The following is an 18,519-nucleotide window of genomic DNA, read 5'->3' as shown; positions in this document are numbered from 1 at the left end:
CAAAAATCTATCTAACTGTGTCTTAAATAGATTCAATGAGGTAACCTCTATTGCTTTACTGAGCAGAGATTCATTACTCCATGGGAGAAACAGTTCCTCCACATCTCTGTTTTATATCTACTCCCTGGAATCTTGAGGCTATGTCCTTTGGTTCTAGTTTCACCTACCAGTGGAAACAACCTCCCTGCTCCTATGTTATCTATTCCTTTTGAAGTTTATTTCTCCCCCTATCCTTCCAAACTCAAATGTTGACTATCCCTTTACCTCCATGGGTTCTTCTTGATCCACTGAGTTCCTCTGTCAGTTTGTTTTTGCTATGGGCTGTATTGCAAGAGTAAAGAAATATAAAAAGAATCATGATTATACCTAGACCATCCATGGGTGAGAAAATAATTTCTTATCTCTCAGCTTTCAGCTGTGGTTCTCCAGTGAAGGATTCATGATCGGCCAATTGGGCTTCCATCTGAAATTAAAATTTCTGGCATCTCTTCAAGTTATCAAGAATATTTTTTTTCATTCAAAAATACAGTAAAACCCCTGTTATCTGGCACCTATAGGAATTGGTAGATGCCAGATAAGTGAATGTTCCAGTTGCTTGAGATTACATGTTACCTGATTGGCAAACTAACGGCAATTTTAAATCCGTATTTTTTACCTATTTATTTCCCTTTTTTTTGCCAGTTGCTTGAATTCTAGATAACACAGGTTTACTGTGTACAAAATTATGAGAAGGATAGATGAGATAAACTGCAGACTCTTTTGTCCACAATAGAGGAATCAGTAACCAGAGGATATCAGTTTAAGGTGAAGGGGGGGGGGGCAGATTTAACAGGAATCTGAGGGGTGACTTTTTTTTAACACCAAGAGTTGTGAGCATGCGGGATGGGCTGGGGGAGGAGATGGTTGAGACAGATACCACAACAACTTGTAAGAAAAAAATAATTGGATGATACTTGGATGGGAGAGGTTTAGAGAGTTATGGTCCAAACTCAGGCAGGTAGGACCAGAGTGGGTAAGACATTTTGGTTGGGTTTGGCAAGTTGGGTTGAAGGTCCTGTTTCCTCATTGTATGACTATGACTCTAAGCAAATGACAAAGGAAAATTATAAAGTTCAACCATGGGTCATAATTGGTTAGGTTGTGATCAAGAACAGGTGGTGGACTGTTGGTGACTTGAGGCAAGGAACCTACGTAGCCCATGGGCTGCTGGTGACTGCGGTCAAAGGACTCACACCTGGTGGCAGACTTCTGAAGTCTGGCTTGAGACTGGCTGAAGGGGTATTAGATATTGGAACCAAGATTCAAGAAGGTTCTGAGGGTGCTGGAGGCTTCCTAATCATGTCATAGGTGTGAATCTGGAGCTCTGGCATTCAGTGACTCTGGAGGAACTCTCTTTTGCTTCTCTTTCTCTGGCTGTAGGGGGCACTGAGCAATTTCTGCTGATAATGAATCTTTTATGGTTTTTACACATAAAGTATGTAATCCATTTTCAAACTTACCTTCCGGAGTGGCCACTCACATAGAATGATCTGCCGACGGATATCGCCACATGTTTAGATGAAGTACAGTAGGTGCGATGCTTATGTAGGCTGAACATGAGTTTACGTCACCCGTGACGTATAATGTACCTGCAACACTCGGTGTCACTGTGTCAGCATCGTCAATGATGTCATTCACCTGTGTCCAAAAGAGCCCCAAGACAGAAGAGCAAAATGGCTCTAGATCCACAGATCCTGATTCAACACAGTGGTTGACTGGGGCTGGTAAGTAAATGTCACCTTGCTTCACATTTCAATCTCCCATGTTGCAATGTCGCGAGCTGAACACGTCATCATTGAGTTGTATTCATGAGACCATTGTTGAGGACCGCCTCCAGTTCAGTTTAGACTACAGGCCGTCCGTAAAAATGTCTAGGGATGCTGCAGGTAAAATTTTGGAACAGGAATGAGTGACTCATTTCCTTTCTGATCTTTTTGCACAGACTGTTGTCTGGGAAATTGGGAATGATTTCCTGGAATGCTGCAGCTGTGTAAAAAAAAAATTGTCTGCCTCACAGTAGACAAAAGGAAAATTTCTGTAATATCACTTTTTCCATTGCGTGACAATAAAATAATCTTGAAGATCAAAATAGAAATCCCCTTTTAATTTCTTGTTGAATACGTAGAATTGCAAAATAATCTGTGTCCCATTTTGTGTTTTGACAGGTAGTGAAGGACAGATTAATGGACATGATTAGTTTCAAGAAAGGAGCGGAAGAAGCAAACCACAATGATAATGTGGTAACCCTCTCTGTCAATCTGGACGAGCCACTCAAACAGGATACAAGCTCTTCCCAGCTGAACTAAATGGGCCACCAGCTTGCCAAAATCTTTCTAAGAAAACTTTGTTGTAACACCCATAACAGATTTTGTCGAATGCCTAATAAATGCTTTATTGCAAGAGGAAGACGCTCCTCGTAGGACATGCTGCGAAGCTTTCCAGGCAAGAAGAGGCTTCCTTTCAGATTTGGAAGAAGCACAGAAAGAACTCCTTCTTGTCTGGAGGGCATTGTACCTGGCTCTGCAGTGTTGGCATTCAATCGGGGCATGAGCCAGTCAATGCCTTGGGTGCTCCAAAAATTGAAGTGATTAATTAAGAAAACTGTATGTGTGTTTTTTCAACAACAACAAAAAAAAAACCATGAATAGATGTGTTTATGATGGAGATGATGGCAGAGAATGACAGTTCTTGGTTTTCTTTCCCTTACATGTGAACTTGTTGTCACTTTGTTCTGCTTTATGTAGTGTGCACCCACAATAGAGTCCCCTTAGATTAGTTATGATGGTAGCCACAGAATGTAGACCAGCATTGCCCATGCAGAGTCCAATCTTGTCCAGCTTCCCCATATGTGCTCACCACTTCATTTTTCACCCTGTTGGACCATCCAGTTTTTCTGGGATAATATTAATCAGAGATGGGCACGAGAACTGAGAAGCCAGTTTTTATTTCAGTTCCCTTTCTGTTGGCCAATTTCCCATAGGTATTAGTCTACTGCTGAGAAATATCAGTTTTATCGATGTACATTAACACAGAAATAATTTGTTTGTCCCCTGTACTTGGTGAAGATCACAACACAGCAACAAACCTGTCCAAGAATAAAGTTTCTACAGGATACAACTGTACTTATCAAATGTAAAGAAATCTCTTTCTAGTCTGATCCATGGGGCAGGCCAGAGAAATGTTCTGATACTAAATTTTTAATTCATTCATTTATATAAGCCTTTACCTTTCAACAGGTAATTACGAGGACAGAATTAGCTGGCACTCAGATTTGCTCATCTAATTTATTTCTTTGTGTACTTAACAAAAAAATGTGGATGTGTGTCTTGAATAAAGAATGGTTACACTCCAGGAAAGATTTTCAACCCTGCAAATTGTTCATGTACTTTGCAACATTCATATCGCAAATATCCCCTCTAATACATGCAGAGATGTTTGGTGCTCGTTGCTAGAGAAGCAACTGAAGGCAGTACAGTTTGCTTAGTGGTCAGCACAATGCTCTGAGACTGCCAGCGACCTGGGTTCAAAACCCCCACTGTCCGTAAGGATTTTGTGCATTCTCCCTGCGTCTGCGTGCGTTTCCTCTGGATGTTCTGGTTTCCTCCCACCCTTCAGGTGTAGGTTAATTCAGTATATTTTGGCAGCGTAGGCCAGAAGGTCCTATGCCAAAAAAAAATTCTTCTTCTATTCATATTCTTTAAGAATCCATTATCAATTATATTTTTTAATGGATAAGTAAAGAGGACGATTAAATTCATTTAATTTGTCCACAGTTTTAATGGGGGCATTAGTAAATTTATTGTAAGTGGTAAGGCCTGCAGTCCTTTCTTCTCCAGACCTATCTACTTTATAAATATTTTACTCTGGTGCAGATATAATGCTGCCCTCTGGGAACCAATACAAGCCTCTGGTCATGGGGTGCAGTGAATCATTTCCAGTCTATTATTTCCATATGTTTATTTGTAAGTATCCCTTAGACAGATAATTAAAAGATGGAAATGAAATTGTGGAGAACTTGTGTACAACTCCAAGAGCTTTGGTCTTTAACAACGGGCCCAGTGTTCAAAAATGAAGTGCCTGTGCTACAGCTGAGTTTGAAGCATGTTAATTCCAGTTTCTGTGGCTTCTTCATTGAATATTGACATTAAAAGAGTTTCCATCTTCTTTAATACAGGAAAAAAATGTTTATCATGTGGAGACACACCTTGAATTTTGGACAGAAAGAAGCTCAACAGATCAAAGTGTTGCCACTAACCACTGCAAAAAACGTAGCCCCTGATATTTACAGGCCAAGGTTTCTAAGTTTGGTTGTGCAGTGAATCCTTAATGGAGTAAAGGTTCAACCAGAGAAAAGGCTGCAACCCAGGATCACACAAAACATTTTCAGTCCAGGTTAATGATGGAGAGGGTTGCAGGGGTCTGAGAGAGAACAAGGCAATTGGAGAGAGGGAGATCCCGTATTGGAATTAAAAAACAAATACATAGTATGAGGTGAGTGGAGACCTATGCTTTGTAAAAAAAATATGCTTAGTTATTTCCTAGGCAAAACTAAGATGGAGAACAACATTGTTCCCTGCTAAAACTTGACGTGAAGCTCCTAACACTGGCACTTCAGGGCCAGAAATGCCTGTCTGACTTCCCAAAGTAATGCAAAGCATCTGCGAAATCAGTGCATTTCCATGCTTCTCAGGAGAAACTTACTTTCGTACGCCAAAAAAAAAACCACATGCCACTCATGGCTGATGTAGTTCTTCTTAACCCTAAAATAAAACTGACGGCCTATTTTTAAATCTAAATCTTCATCTTTATTCAAGTTATTTTCACCTTCAGAAAAAAAAAACAGCAATTGTTAAAATACGGTAGTTTCATTCTTGTTTCTATTTCCCAGTTGACGCAAAATAAACAGTTCCACCACAGCAGTTAAGATCACTTGAGTTTTTTTCCCCCCATGTTTTAGAAGTCAATTAAATTGTTATACTTTTGATGAAGTTCTTCCATTTATGCAAATAAACAATTTTAATTCCCAATTTACAATATGAGACTGGTATCTTGTTGGTCTCACTTTGCCAGTGGCCTTACATTAGAAACAGGAGGAACTGATTCCATGAACCCTCACATTTTCATTTCAACAAGGTCAAGATTAATCTCCCACTTTCCTACTGTATCGTGTCGAGTGACTCAAAGACGTTGACTCAAACCAAGGCTTTTATTAACAAAAGACTGGAGCGTAGTACATCAAGGTCAACCAGTCCAGACTGACCTGGGTCTGGTGAGGAGCAGCCCTTTATGACCTGCCAGTAGGCGTGGCTATGGCTCTCAGCCAATCACTACGACTATATGTAAATATATACAGTGGTGATAGGATGCCATACTATCACACCTGCCGCCTGAAAATTCGAGGAACCACACCTCATCTTCCGTCTGGGCGCCCTCCAACTGGATGGCATTAATATTTACTTCTCTGGTTCCGTTAAAAAACTCCCCCCATTATCTTATCCCTGCTTCCTCTAGTTCTGTTCTCCTTGCTCTCTCTCTCTCCCCTTTTCCTTCAGTCTCCTTTCACAGAGCCAAAATGAATTCTTGCATCTCCCCTTATCATTATCCAATTAGCACCTTGTGTTTGTTGGTTTGGACTTCTCCCCCTCCCCTTCTTCCCTCTTTATTCAGTCACTTGTCTGATATTTTTCTTATGCAGTGAAGAAGGGCTCAGGCCCGAAACATCATTAACATATATTTACCTCCTATGGACACTGCATGATAGGTTGGTTTCCTCCAACATCCACTGTGTGTTTTTACTACAATCACAGCACCTGAAAACTTCTGTGTTTCACTCCATAAGAGTTTGATTCCCCAGGAGATCAAACATCTACTTTGGACGCATTGATTCCATCTCCAAGGTTGCCAGGGATGGAGAATTCCAAAGGTTCACCACCATCCAAGAAAAGAAATTCCTGATTTTCTCTGTAAGTAGGCAACCCTTTATTCTAAAATTACGTGTTATATGTCTTGATTTCCTACAAGAATTTTCTGTCAGCACCATCGCTTCCAAACCCATTTCAATTAGATCACGTTCTCTTGAATCAATATCATCCCAATGTGATCAATTTTATCCCAAAAGGCAACCCCTTCATCCCAATGAATCTTCTCTGAACAGCCACCAATTCATTGCACCCCATCACATTAAACTATAACACTATAGTTTACAACACTAGAAATTGGAACTGGACCAGGGTTCAAGTCCCGTGTGGTCTGTAAGGAGTTTGTATGTTCTCCCTGCATCTGCGTGGGTTTTCTCCGTGGGCTCTGGTTTCCTTCCACCCGGGAGTGTAGGATAATGGGATCTAAATGGGTGGCCAGGCTCATGTGCTGAAATGGCCTGTTACCGTGCTGGAATGTCTACATTAAAAATTTTTAACAATTTAAAAAATATTTCAAGTTGTGGTCACACCCCATACAGTTCCAGCAAGACTTCATCCTTGAAAACACCATTTACATCTTAATAAAGGCTGAATATTCCATATTCTAATAACCTTTGGGAGCTCTTTGATAAGATCCCATATTTCATGTCCTAGGCTGTAATGCGCGTCGAAAGAACCAAAGCCTTGTTGATCCAAACCAAGACTTTTATTAACTAAAAGACTGGAGCAGATCACATGTACGTCCACCAGTCCAGAATGACCTCGTCTGGCTAGGAGCAATCCTTGAAGACCTGCCAGTAGGTCTCAGCCAATCACAGTCACCCTACACTACCATCTGTACATATGTACATATACACATTGGTGATAGAATCTGTACTATCACATAGGCCATCCAGATCCTTCTGTACTCCAGCATTCCGCAGCTTCCTTCCATTTAGAGTTTGAAAAAATGGAAAAAGAGGTCATTTGGTATGAATGAGAAGTGGCCAGGTGGAATTCCAATATAATTCACAATGTGACCACATGGCCAAAGAAGAAAGAAAAAAAGAAGTGAACCGGTGTGGACTCGAAAGGCCAATATGGCCTGTTTCCGCTCCGTAAATGGTTATATGGTTAAAGAATATTTTCCCTTTCTATTTTCTAACTATAGTGGGGCAACATCACAATTTCTGCATTATTTTCAAGATACAAAATCTTCACCTCATCCAGTGGTTCTCAATCTTGATCTTATCACTTATATACCACCTTAAGTAATCCCTTACTAGCCACAGAGCACCGATGGCATAAAATGTAATAACACTTTTATATTCCTTTGCAAACTTTCCAAATCTAGTTAGCCAGCCATCTTTATGTCATCTAGAAATTTATTTCCAAAGTGATCACTCCTTCCTCGGAAAATCTTAAGGCCCCAGCACAGATTTCTAGAAAGCACCAATATTTAGAGCCCACCAACTGAAAAATGAACTTTCCAACCTATTTCTCCCTTTGTTGTGAGATAACAAATCCTCCATCCATTTGAATTATTTGGTCCCAATAGCACCAACTCTTACTTGCATGACATTCACTTTATCAAAGGCCTTCTTGGAATCCAAACACCCCACATCTATTGGTTCCCCTCAATCCCTCATATTTAGTATATTCCTGAAAAAACTTACAGGTTATAAACATGATTTCCTTTTCACTAAACCACTTGATTCTATTAAGACCTTATAAACATCCTGTTACTACATCTTTAAAAATAGATTTCAACATTCTCCCTGTGACAGGGTCAGAATAACCAACTGCTTTCTTTTTCATTTAGTTAAATGAAATATTTTAGTTACTTATTGAGGTCTTTCCAGAATCTAATACCTTTTTATAAAATACCAAAGTGCATCTAATATCAGTGTGATAATAATTTTAATACTCCAGATTGAAGATCTTGGTGGATTTTTGGAATCTCCACAAATGCTGTTCGACCTACTGATTATTTCCTTATTTTCAGTTTTTATTTTAGTTCCGTTACTTTGGCCTGGCGTGCTTTCTCTATTGCAAGTGATCATCTTAAGTTCTTCCCTCGCCTTAACCCCAAGATTTCCCACTAAATGCGGGCAGGCCCCTGAACAAAATGGTGGGGGGTGGAGGTGGGGAGGAGCTCAGTCCCACAGGCAGGAGGTAGATAAAGGAGGGAGGGCACACCAGCAAATAAGGGGAGGGGGGATGGAGAGGGAAAGGGGTGGAGAAGTGGAGGAAAGAATTGAATTGAATATTTGACTTAGATAGCACATTTTAAACACAATGGAATGTTGCTCCAAAGTGCTTTACACCAATTAATAGAAGAATACACAAAGCATTAAATCGACGGGTGCAAAAGACTAGACACTGGACAAGAGAGTCATCTCACAGAATAGTAATAGGTTGGAGAAACATGTGGGCGGCGACAAGCTGCCTAAACACACAGGCGAGGTTGACTCTGCCCCGTGCCCTGCAAGTCCAAACTACCTGGCCGGCTGTTGCAGCTCCCTAGACAACCACAGCAAAAGCAAGACCAAGACTTTTATCAATACAAATTCAAAGATTATCATCATTTCTGAAAGCTGTGGTATAATGAGCAGTAGTTTAAAAAAAAATAAGGTAACATTCTTGGAGACTGGTACATCATTAAGGTAAAACACATCAAAGATACTTTTGACTAAAAATGTTGGTTCTGTATCTTTATCTTTACTGCATAAAGGACATTATTTGACCTGCTGAGTTTCTCCAGGGTTGTGTTTTTACTTCGACCGCGGTGTCTGCAGATTTTCATGTTTTACCACAGTAAGTTACTTGTTTTCCAAGGGAATCCTGAAGCCACATTTTTATTGTATGTTGACAATTTGGACAATCTGCAGAGACAGGTTATTGTGCCAAATGCTTCCATAATATTACACAGAACACGGAATTTTCAATGGAAATGGAAATTATAATTTTTTAAATTGTAATTGTTTTTAGACATGCAGCACAATTGTTGGCCCAATTCCATCCAATTAACCAACGAACCCCATATGTTTTGAAGGATGGGAGGAAACCCCTGCAGAATGGGGAGAATGCACAAACTCCTTACAGCCTGATTCGAACTCGGGTCACTGGCCCTATAGCTAATCACTGCACCAACCTTGCCGCCCTGGATTGGATTCGTCGATAATCAAGTTTATTTTTTTTCTATTCCTGATGACTGTGGAATATACCATCACCTTTAAATTAATAACCAGGATATTCAGGCATGTGTCTTTGAACATTGTCAGGGCAAACATCTTTTAAAAATGCAGCCAGAGAGATGGGGTCGCCCATCCCTAATCATGTTCTTTACACAGCTCTGCCTAGTCTAAACCCCCCCCCCGCCACAGTGCCAAATTGCATTTCTACCCTTAATCACTAAGGGTTTTCCAAACTTTTGTCCCAACTCACAAAGTTCATCTCCACTTTTCATATTTTATTAAAGAAAATATAGATTGTAACTATCTATCTCTTAGATAAGCTGTTTACTCAAACATCTCAATTCTGAATCTCATCGCAACTGAAGCCCAGTCAGCAAATGAACTTTTCTCCTCAAATTGCCTGGAAATGCTGAGAAGTGCCACTTAAAGCAGTCTTGCTAAATCATTGAAGTAATTTCTCTGCAGGAGAGTTAGCGTACACTGTTGCTAAGCTGATGAAGTGTTATAGAAAATTAGTTCTATAGACACTTGTTTTCAAGGAATCACGCACTAAGTAAGCATTTACTGCACCAGCAATTGGGAGTAGGGTTCGAATCCCGTGCTGTCTGTAACTGGTGTTCGAATCCCATGCTGGAGTTTGTATGTTCTCCCTGTGTCTGCATGGGTTATCCCCGGGGGCTCTAGTTTCTTCCCACCATTCAAAATGTACCGGAGATGTTGGTTAATGGGGTATAAATTGGGCAGCACGGACTTGTGGGCCGAAATGGCCTTTTACCCTGCGGTATGTCTAAATTAAAAAAAAAATAATTTATCATTCCTAACTGTGCTTTCCGGATAAAATAATTGAACAAAGACAATAAATAATCTGTTACATTAACAAATGTATGGAGATAGTGTCAGCACTGCCGCTAATGCTGACCGGGGAGAATGATGGAGCAGAGATGCAGCATTCCCGTGGGGTCCAGCCACTGCCATTGGCTCCACACGGGCTTTGAATGGGCCATTGAGGGAGCCGACGGTGGTTTTAGTTGTGGGGCTGCATCTAAGATGGCGGTGCCTATTAATTGGCAGCAGCCATCTTAGATGCAGGGAAGTGGAGGACTAGAGCAGGGCACGAGAGGACGGGAAGATCACACAGCGTCTGAGAGGGAAATGACCCGCGGGGATGGTGACCACGGAAGCAAACCAGTGAGGGGCTCTGCAGCTGAGGGACCAGTGGAGGTAGCAGGCTGTTGATGACTTGAGGTGGGGAACCCACTGTGGAGACTGTTGTTGGGAGACTCGGGCCAGGTTGCAGACTGTTGGAGACTGGCTTGAACTGGCTGGAGAGGAATCAGGTTCAGGAACCGGGACGCGAGGAGGTGCAGAGGGTGCTGGCTGGTCCTTAACCGTGTCAGAGGTTCAGATCTGGAGCTCAGATCGCCAATGGTTTTTACTGGACTCTGTGTAGCTGCGGAGGATGTGGAAGCGCTGGAGCTGAATCTACGGACACTTGGTGACTCTTGGCGGGGGGGGGGGGGGGGCTCTGCTCTGCTCCTCTCTCTCTGACTGAATCTGACTGTAAGAGGCACTTAGGCAATTCCTGCCGGTGGCGAATCTGTCTGCCTTTCAGCAAAAATAAATTTCATGCAATATGACACTATTTTATTACTATGACAATAAATTGAATCTTGAATCTTGAACTTTCCAGATATCAATGAATTTGAATATTGTCAAACAAATCCATTAATAAGGAAATGTCTCCCTGATGCCATGAAACAAAACTAATCAAATGCAGGACTCACAAGGTCAGTTTATAATATTGAAGATGTTTAACAAAATTACTTCAACTTCTACAATGTTTATTATCTGAAGTACACAAGCTTGAAGATGAGAATATATTATAGTAAAAAACACTACCGGAACTCAGCTGGTCTCATAGCGTCCATGGGAGATCAAGATATATTCCTGAGATTTTGGGTGTGAACCCTTCAAGGTAAAAACAAAAGTCAGGCAGGCCTCTGAATTAAAGATTGGGAATAGTTGGGGCAGGAGTCCAGACAAACAGGCAAAAGGTATTAATTGATTTGATAAGAGGGAGGGTGATCACTTTATAACAATAAAATGTAACTATTACGATTTCCAAAATAGTTACTTTTAACTAAAGAATTAAGTTTCCAAAAACAACATTTTATAATTTTGTGATAAATATTCTTTCAAAGTAAGGCATCAGAATCAAACTGAAAATGCCATAAAATAGGCATTTGAACAGTTCTAGACCCAACAGGTAGAATTGGACCCATTTTGTTCTTTAAAAAAGTGAGGGAAAAAGAACATACTGTGCAGGATGGCGAGTTGCTTGGGATGAGTATCCTGCATCCAACTCAATTGGAAAGGTGTCTCCTTCCTGGAGGACGAAGGTGACAAGAGTTCCACTGCAGCAGAAACAGCTAAATACTACAATGGGGAGCCACAGGCGTTTGAGATTACTTGCCCATCTGGTAAGTTGTTGCCTGACTAGTAAATATTCCTTGCTCCCGTTCCCTTCCCGCTCTTATTCCACGTCCTGCCGCACCCTGGCTTTTGTCAGGGCTTGAGCTGGTATTCGTGCCAAGTCAGTGGAGGGGGGGGGGTTGTCACGGTAACACATATCTCGAACAGTCCAAGAAGCAGAACTATAGCTTCAGAACCTTGCTGGTTTGCTCTTACAGGTTTGGTCTAATTTTAATTATCTTTGTTGATTTAAATCTATATTAAATTTAATTGGGTGTTGGAAATATATAGAAAATAAATTGAGAAGCCTATTTTATTATTGCTCAAGCAAGAGATGTAATATACACCAATATCAATACTCAGATAGTTTACCTTACAACTCATAACTGAGGATGAAAGCTTGAACAAGAAATATAAAGTTACAACTTGAAGGAGTGAATAATGACCAGCCAGCGCTCTCACATGCACTTATCATGAAGGTAGACAAAATCTGCTGGACTAAAGCAGAAGAAGGAAGTTTGAAGACACTGCAGTCGAAGTAAAAACACAATGCTGGACTGTGACAAAATCGTGCTATGATTAATAGTTAGTTTAATGTTAAACTATATTTCATGTATATTTTTAGTAAATATTTGTGAGATTGGTTTCAGAGGCACAAAGACATCACATTTGCATTTTAAAAACAGAGAGAGAGAGATTCTTTGAATACGGCAGCTGGCCTCATTATCAACAGAGACATTTGCCCTTTTAAGCACAATTACACACAGAAACCATTTTGAAAGTTGGAAAATCTGCTGCTTCCATCTGAAGCAGAGAAATTAAAAGATTTTTTAATGGTTCTTGAAGAGAGAACAATGGTCTGAAGCGTTTTCCTGTTCAGCTTGGAAGAGCAAAATATCAAACAAAGATAATTAATTTGATTCTGCAATTAAGTGGATAAAGATTAAATTATGCTTTTTTTAGTATAAAGATGTTAAAAGGTTCAGAGAAACCTCAAGGAATGTTGTGGTCATACCATGTGACGTGAAAAATTTGTATGGAATATATTATGAAATCAAGACACATTTGCATCAGTTGAAGAAAATGGCCACCTTGTGAGAGACAGGAATGAGAAAGTAGCAACATTTCCTTTAGAGAAGGAAGGTTGCCTGTGTTCTTAATGATAGGAGAAACACCAAAAGTGGTATTTTAAAAGAAGCAGCCACTCCTTGTGTGTCCATGAAAAAAAGGTAACTCTTAATTAAGTAAGAAATCATTTGGGAATAAAGACTCCATAACTCTTAGGCAAGATAAGAGGGAGTTTGCAAAATCACTCGTTTAAAGAAACATTGCTCTGAAAACAGCATAACAAAAGAAAGTGGTGAGTTTTCAAGAGCTCTGAAGACATGATGTTTCAAAATGCTTCATAGTTACTCTGAACTGCAATTTAAAAATCTTCAAGTTCAACATAAGCCCTCTTGCATGAACCACAAGGGCTGTGACCAGGCCATCTTCCACACTGGGGCTTCTTGCCAGCTTTTCCTGTTTCCGTTCCGGCTGCTCTTGCTGGGGGAAACACGGTCAGAGTCATCTCTGCTTTTTTCTCTCCCTCTCTCTCTCTCTCTCTCTCTCCCTCTCACACTGAGACTGCGAGAAAGCCTGTTTGACTCTCTCTGCTTATAAAATTTAAAATGGACTTTTCAGAATTATGCCTAAACTTTAATGGTTGGGATTTGGCCACACACACACTTGTGCATAGTGGGGTTAAGCAAGAAATGTTATGTTTTTAATAGGTTAATAAAAACTATTATTTTGAATTTACCATTGGTGAAATTTCCATTGCTGTTCCTTTGTTAGTTCATAACAAAATTTGTTAGTTTGTAACATGGACAAACTCAACAGGTCAAATAGTGTATTTAATATAGCAAAGATAAAGATGCACAGCCAATATTTCAGGCTTGAGCCCTTCATCAAGGTACCTTGATGAAGGATTCAAGCCCAAAACACTGGTTATGTATTTATATCTTTGCTACATAAAGTATTCTGTTTGACTCATTGAGTTTTCCAGCACTGTTTTTTAAAAATCTCCTGAGCTGATCAGATCTATCCAAGGTCACTGTGGGAAGCTGGAGAAGATTTTGAGACTTCATTAAGTCCAAGAGAGGCTCCAGAGCATGCAAATGTTGTGTCTCTATTCAAGCACGGCTGCAAGGAAAAGCCAGGGAACTACAGACCAGTGAACCTAACAACTGTGGTTGGTAAATGACTGGAGAATATTCTGCAGGACAAGGTATACATTCACTTGGGAGGGAAAAGGCTGATTAAGGAAGTCAGAATTCATCTCTTAAAAATTTGATTGAGTGTTTGGAAGATGTGACCAAGAAGGTGAAATGAGGGCAGAGCCATAGATAGATATAAATCTGGATTTCAACAAGAAATTTGATAAGGTTCTGCACAGTCAGGTCACATGGGATCCAAGGTGAGAGAGTAGAATGGATAAAAATTTGGCTCCATGGTAGGAAGAAGAGGTGATGCTAGAAGATTGTTGTTTAGACTGGAGGGCTGTGAATAATAGTGGGCCGCAGTTTGGTGCTGAATAATAGTTTTTATTAACCTATTAAAAACCTAACATTTCTTGCTTAACCCCACTATGCACAAGTGTGTGTGTGGCCAAATCCCAACCATTAAAGTTTAGTCATCTATATCAATGATTTACACCAGATGAAAGTGTATATTGGCACAATTAATAAGTTGGATAATGACTCTAAAGTGCTAGGCATCATAATTTAATTTAGATTCAATTTAGACATGCAGCATGGTAACAGGCCCTTCCAGCCCAAATACCCCAATCAACCTACAACTCCCATACATTTTTAGAGGGTGGCAGGAAACCGGAGCGCCCATGGAGGAAAAGGAAGAATGTGCAAGCTCCTTTCAGACAGCGCTGGATTCGAACCTGGGTCGCTGGTGCTGTAATAGTGTTGCACTAATTGTGAGTGATAGAGGTGGATAGTGAAGTCAGTTGCCCAAGATTGTGACAGGATTTAATTAGTTGTGGACACAGGCCAAATAATGGTTGATGGAATTTAATACAGAGAAATATGTCTAATTAATTACACAATGAGTGGTCCTAAGCTTATAGAATCTAAGTTAAGCATTGAATTATTTTGTGTGTGTGTGTGTGTGTGTGTGTGTGTGTGTGTGTGTTTGTGTGTGTGTGTTTGTGTGTGTGTGTGTGTGTTTGTGTGTGTGTGTGTGTGTGTTTGTGGGTGTGTGTTTGTGTGTGTGTGTGTGTGTGTGTGTGTGTGTGTGTGTGTGTGTGTGTGTGTGTGTGTGTCTGACTGTGTGCACATGTATTTGAATAAAGCTGCAGTTGCACCAGGATCTGACTTGTGTCCTTCTGTTCACCTCGAACGTATCCAACACCTGAGTCAACACACTGAAAGGGTTATCAGTCGAGGTGCTCAGAAAATGTAGGAGAAAACCCTATGGTCTGTGAAATATTGCGATGAAAGTTTTACAAAGAAAAAACTAGTTCATAGCAATCCACAAACTACACATCAAGGAAAGTATTGACAAATAGAATTTATACTGATAAGCAGAGTTCACAATAGATATTATTAGTGTCATAATAAATAATTATACTCTATATTTTCTATATTATATAACATTTTATAATACAATATTACATAAGGATAGATCAATCATGCAATGGGTTTGCTCAATAATACTTGCAATATCAAGGGTACTATGTCTTCTTATCCAACACAAGATCTGAAAGCAATAGGTTCAACCCCACCAGAATTTGAGTACATTGTTTGCACTGGTATTTCAGGTCAGCCCAGTGACAAACATGTATTAAGATAGAATGTCTATTTTAAGAAGATACAGACCAATTTCCCACTGTTAAATGAAATAAATGATTATTTATCGCAAATATTTTATGGTCCTTTCTGGGAGCAAGGTGAGTGCTGTATTGATTTAAATGACAGTGAAATCTCCTCAGAACCTTTCATTAGATGTGATGTATTCCAGAATGTTCGACTGAATGCTAAGTAATTACAAGTTCTTTCTTGAATCTGGACTATTGCTCACTTGAATTGCATTCACTCTCGTCAACACGTTACCACTGAGACGCTTCATATGTGAAATTGTAACAAAGTTCAATATCTTTGTTTTGTTGAGTCGTTACCAGTTAATTTCATTTTTGTTTTATTTCACCAGAGATTTCTGATGGCCCTTTGGTGGATAGCAGTTTGAAAGAGTTGCTGAGCTCAATTGTTTTTGGGAAGCAATTCATTTTTATCTCTAGTTTTACAATTATAGTTGCCAATGCAAGTTTTTCCCCCCTAACAACCAAACTTAATAATATCTTCAACATATTAACTGCATAATTAAGAATATTGAAAAAATGCTGAGGAAAGAACATTTGTTGCTGTTTATCTTCCAACCCTCTGTGTTTGCTCTGCCACTGTTCCCTTTCCACATCTCGTTTCAAGGTGTTGATTTTGCGGTTGCACTGTGGTTTCTTAGGTAACGGAACTCACGGGAACTGTGCTCAAATACAAAAACAAAAACATTGCAGATTCTGGAAATAAACACAGAAAACGCTGAGAATACTGAGAGGGTTAGCAGCATTTCGCCAGGAAGTTGGCATTTCAGACAACCTTACGTTAGGTCCCAAGAAGGTGTAGCCTATAGGACAGGGGAGGCTAAATTTGCAAAAGGTTTATTTTTACTTTTACATATGTTACGAGCCCAGAGGACCCATAAACCCAGCAGCAGTAAATATTCACCAAGACAAATGGTTACTTAAACAAAAATTGCTTTTAATTATCTTTAAACATGAAAACAGAATCAAACTTTAACTTATATATTATTAACTTAACCCCCTTCTAATTCTAAGTGCACGTGTGTATAATGTGGGTGTAAATTCAGAAAAGTTCTTTAGTTCACAGTCCAATCTCACTTCTCATTCCTTCAAGTTCACTGGTTGCAGGCAATTCTTATACTGTGCACAGAATTTAACCTGTATAAAGTTCACCAGGCTTTGGTGCTTGAAAGGTAAATGGTTACCACTCAGGAAGGTTCTGGTTAGTTTTCAGAGAGAGATGTGTTGTTCCAGCACATCCACAACTGAGGTACTTCCATCAGTTACCTCTGTATCTTGCTAATGGAACTTGCCCCATCAGGGTTCTCCAGATGATAACCTTTTTCTTTCAGATCATCACAGAGTTCCTTTTTGTCTCACTTATTCCAGGTGATACATTAGACAGACAGTCCTCTCCTCTTGCATGAACCACAAGGGCTATGACTAGGCCATCTTCCACACTGGGGCTTCTTGCCAGCTTTTCCTGTTTCAGTTCCAGCTGCCCTTGATGGCTGAAACACGGTCAGAGTGATCTCTGCTTTTCTCTCTCTCTCCCTCTCACACTGAGACTGAGAGAAAGCCTATTTGATTCTCTCTACTTACAAAACCACATGTCCTTCTGACAACAGCAAGTTCTCCTTTCAGACAGCAGCGGCTCCAGCCTGCTCTTTCACCTGTTGCCTTGGTAAACAATAATCCGTTAGTGACATCTCTTGAGCACTCTTCAAAGCTCTTGTAAAAAGAAGCCACTATGTCTAGCATAGCTCCAGTTTTTCAAATAAGATCTGTTTTAAAGTGTTTGGATGTGACCTACTCTAACAAACCTTTCCCAATTTATCTTCCTACAGCATTTCTATATACTGTCACACATGCATATTTTGTTACAAAAATTTTACATACATATTAAGAAATTCTTGCACATAATAATATTTATTCATATATGTAGTTTTTATTTGTTTTAGTTTCAATAATCAAAAAGTACACAGATCAATTTCAATGGAAATCTCTGACCAAGAAATCAGGCTGTCTTATTAAATATATTTAAGATATTATAAGAAATTTTGCATCATTGGGAAACTAAGAGTTACGAAGGAAAGGCAGAGCAGGGTCCATGGCCAGATCAGCTGTGATCTCAGTGAATGTGGGTGCAGGCTCAATGGGCCAGATGGGCGACTCCTGCTCCTGGTGTGTTCTCTTCGGGAACGCTGCTGTTCCTGGTCTCTGCAGATCCCTGCAGCATTGCAATGTCCACAGCCGAGCGTGCTATGTGGGAAGCGACCTAATACCAAGCTGCCTCCTGTGGTAGGGTGAGGCCAGAGGGGGCTGGTCTGGCTGCAGGGATTTGGAGTTTCCCCGGGGTGGCTTCAGGAGCACCATTATCTCTTCCCGCCAACATATTTCCATGAGCTGCGCTGTATGTGTCAAAGAACCACGTGTGGCTCATGAGCCATGGGGTTTGGCCACCCCTGTTTTTGGAGGTGGCATGCAACTCCTGGATCAGGCTGTCAAGATCTGGTGCTCCTGAATGACATCTACAGCATTTGACAATAGGTTTGTCATGAACATTTCAAGAGATCGAAAGAATGAACATTAGCTGCATTTCTGCATCTTACAGCGGAGGGAGTGATGGAATCATTGGGATCTGAATACTAATATCCTGTGAGGGTTGCTTGGATGGATTCCCCAATTTACTCAATCTGCCCTGAAAGGCATGTTTGAGTCTGTGAGGGGCACTTGACAAAGTGGTGACTCTCTGTCTTCCTTACCTGTAACTTAACCAACCACACAACTCACTGAAGAGATAATAGCTGTTTCTACAAAGTTCCTCATCTTGGATTATCACACTGGGAAAGATTCAGTATATTTCCTTACTAACACAATGCAAGGCTAGAACTGCCATTTAACTCCTTCTAAGGTATCTGGAAATTCAATAAATAAGATGATGGCATTCTTCATGACATCTAGTTCATTAATGTTTGGATAGTAAGAGATGGGCTGCTCAGAGAAATTTAGCAGAATGGAGAAGTGCTGAAAGAGCAAATTCACAGACGACAATGAGGAAGCG

The 18,519-nt window shown here is 40.2% G+C and overlaps 1 protein-coding gene across 2 annotated transcripts in view; it reads left to right on the top strand.

The window, feature by feature from the left end:
- Positions 1–3,404, top strand: part of asic2 (acid-sensing (proton-gated) ion channel 2) — a 287,552-nt gene extending 284,148 nt beyond the window's left edge. For both annotated transcript variants that reach the window (XM_069904700.1, XM_069904699.1), the window contains exon 10: positions 2,205–3,404. In XM_069904700.1, the coding sequence (XP_069760801.1) occupies positions 2,205–2,345 (141 nt within the window). In that variant the 3' untranslated portion in view covers positions 2,346–3,404. The remainder of the gene's footprint in view (positions 1–2,204) is intronic.
- Positions 3,405–18,519: the final 15,115 nt, after the last annotated feature.

Source organism: Narcine bancroftii, chromosome 12 (genome assembly GCF_036971445.1).
Source record: "Narcine bancroftii isolate sNarBan1 chromosome 12, sNarBan1.hap1, whole genome shotgun sequence".
In the NCBI taxonomy this organism is placed as follows: domain Eukaryota; kingdom Metazoa; phylum Chordata; class Chondrichthyes; order Torpediniformes; family Narcinidae; genus Narcine; species Narcine bancroftii.
This window is presented reverse-complemented; position numbering and strand designations above follow the sequence as displayed.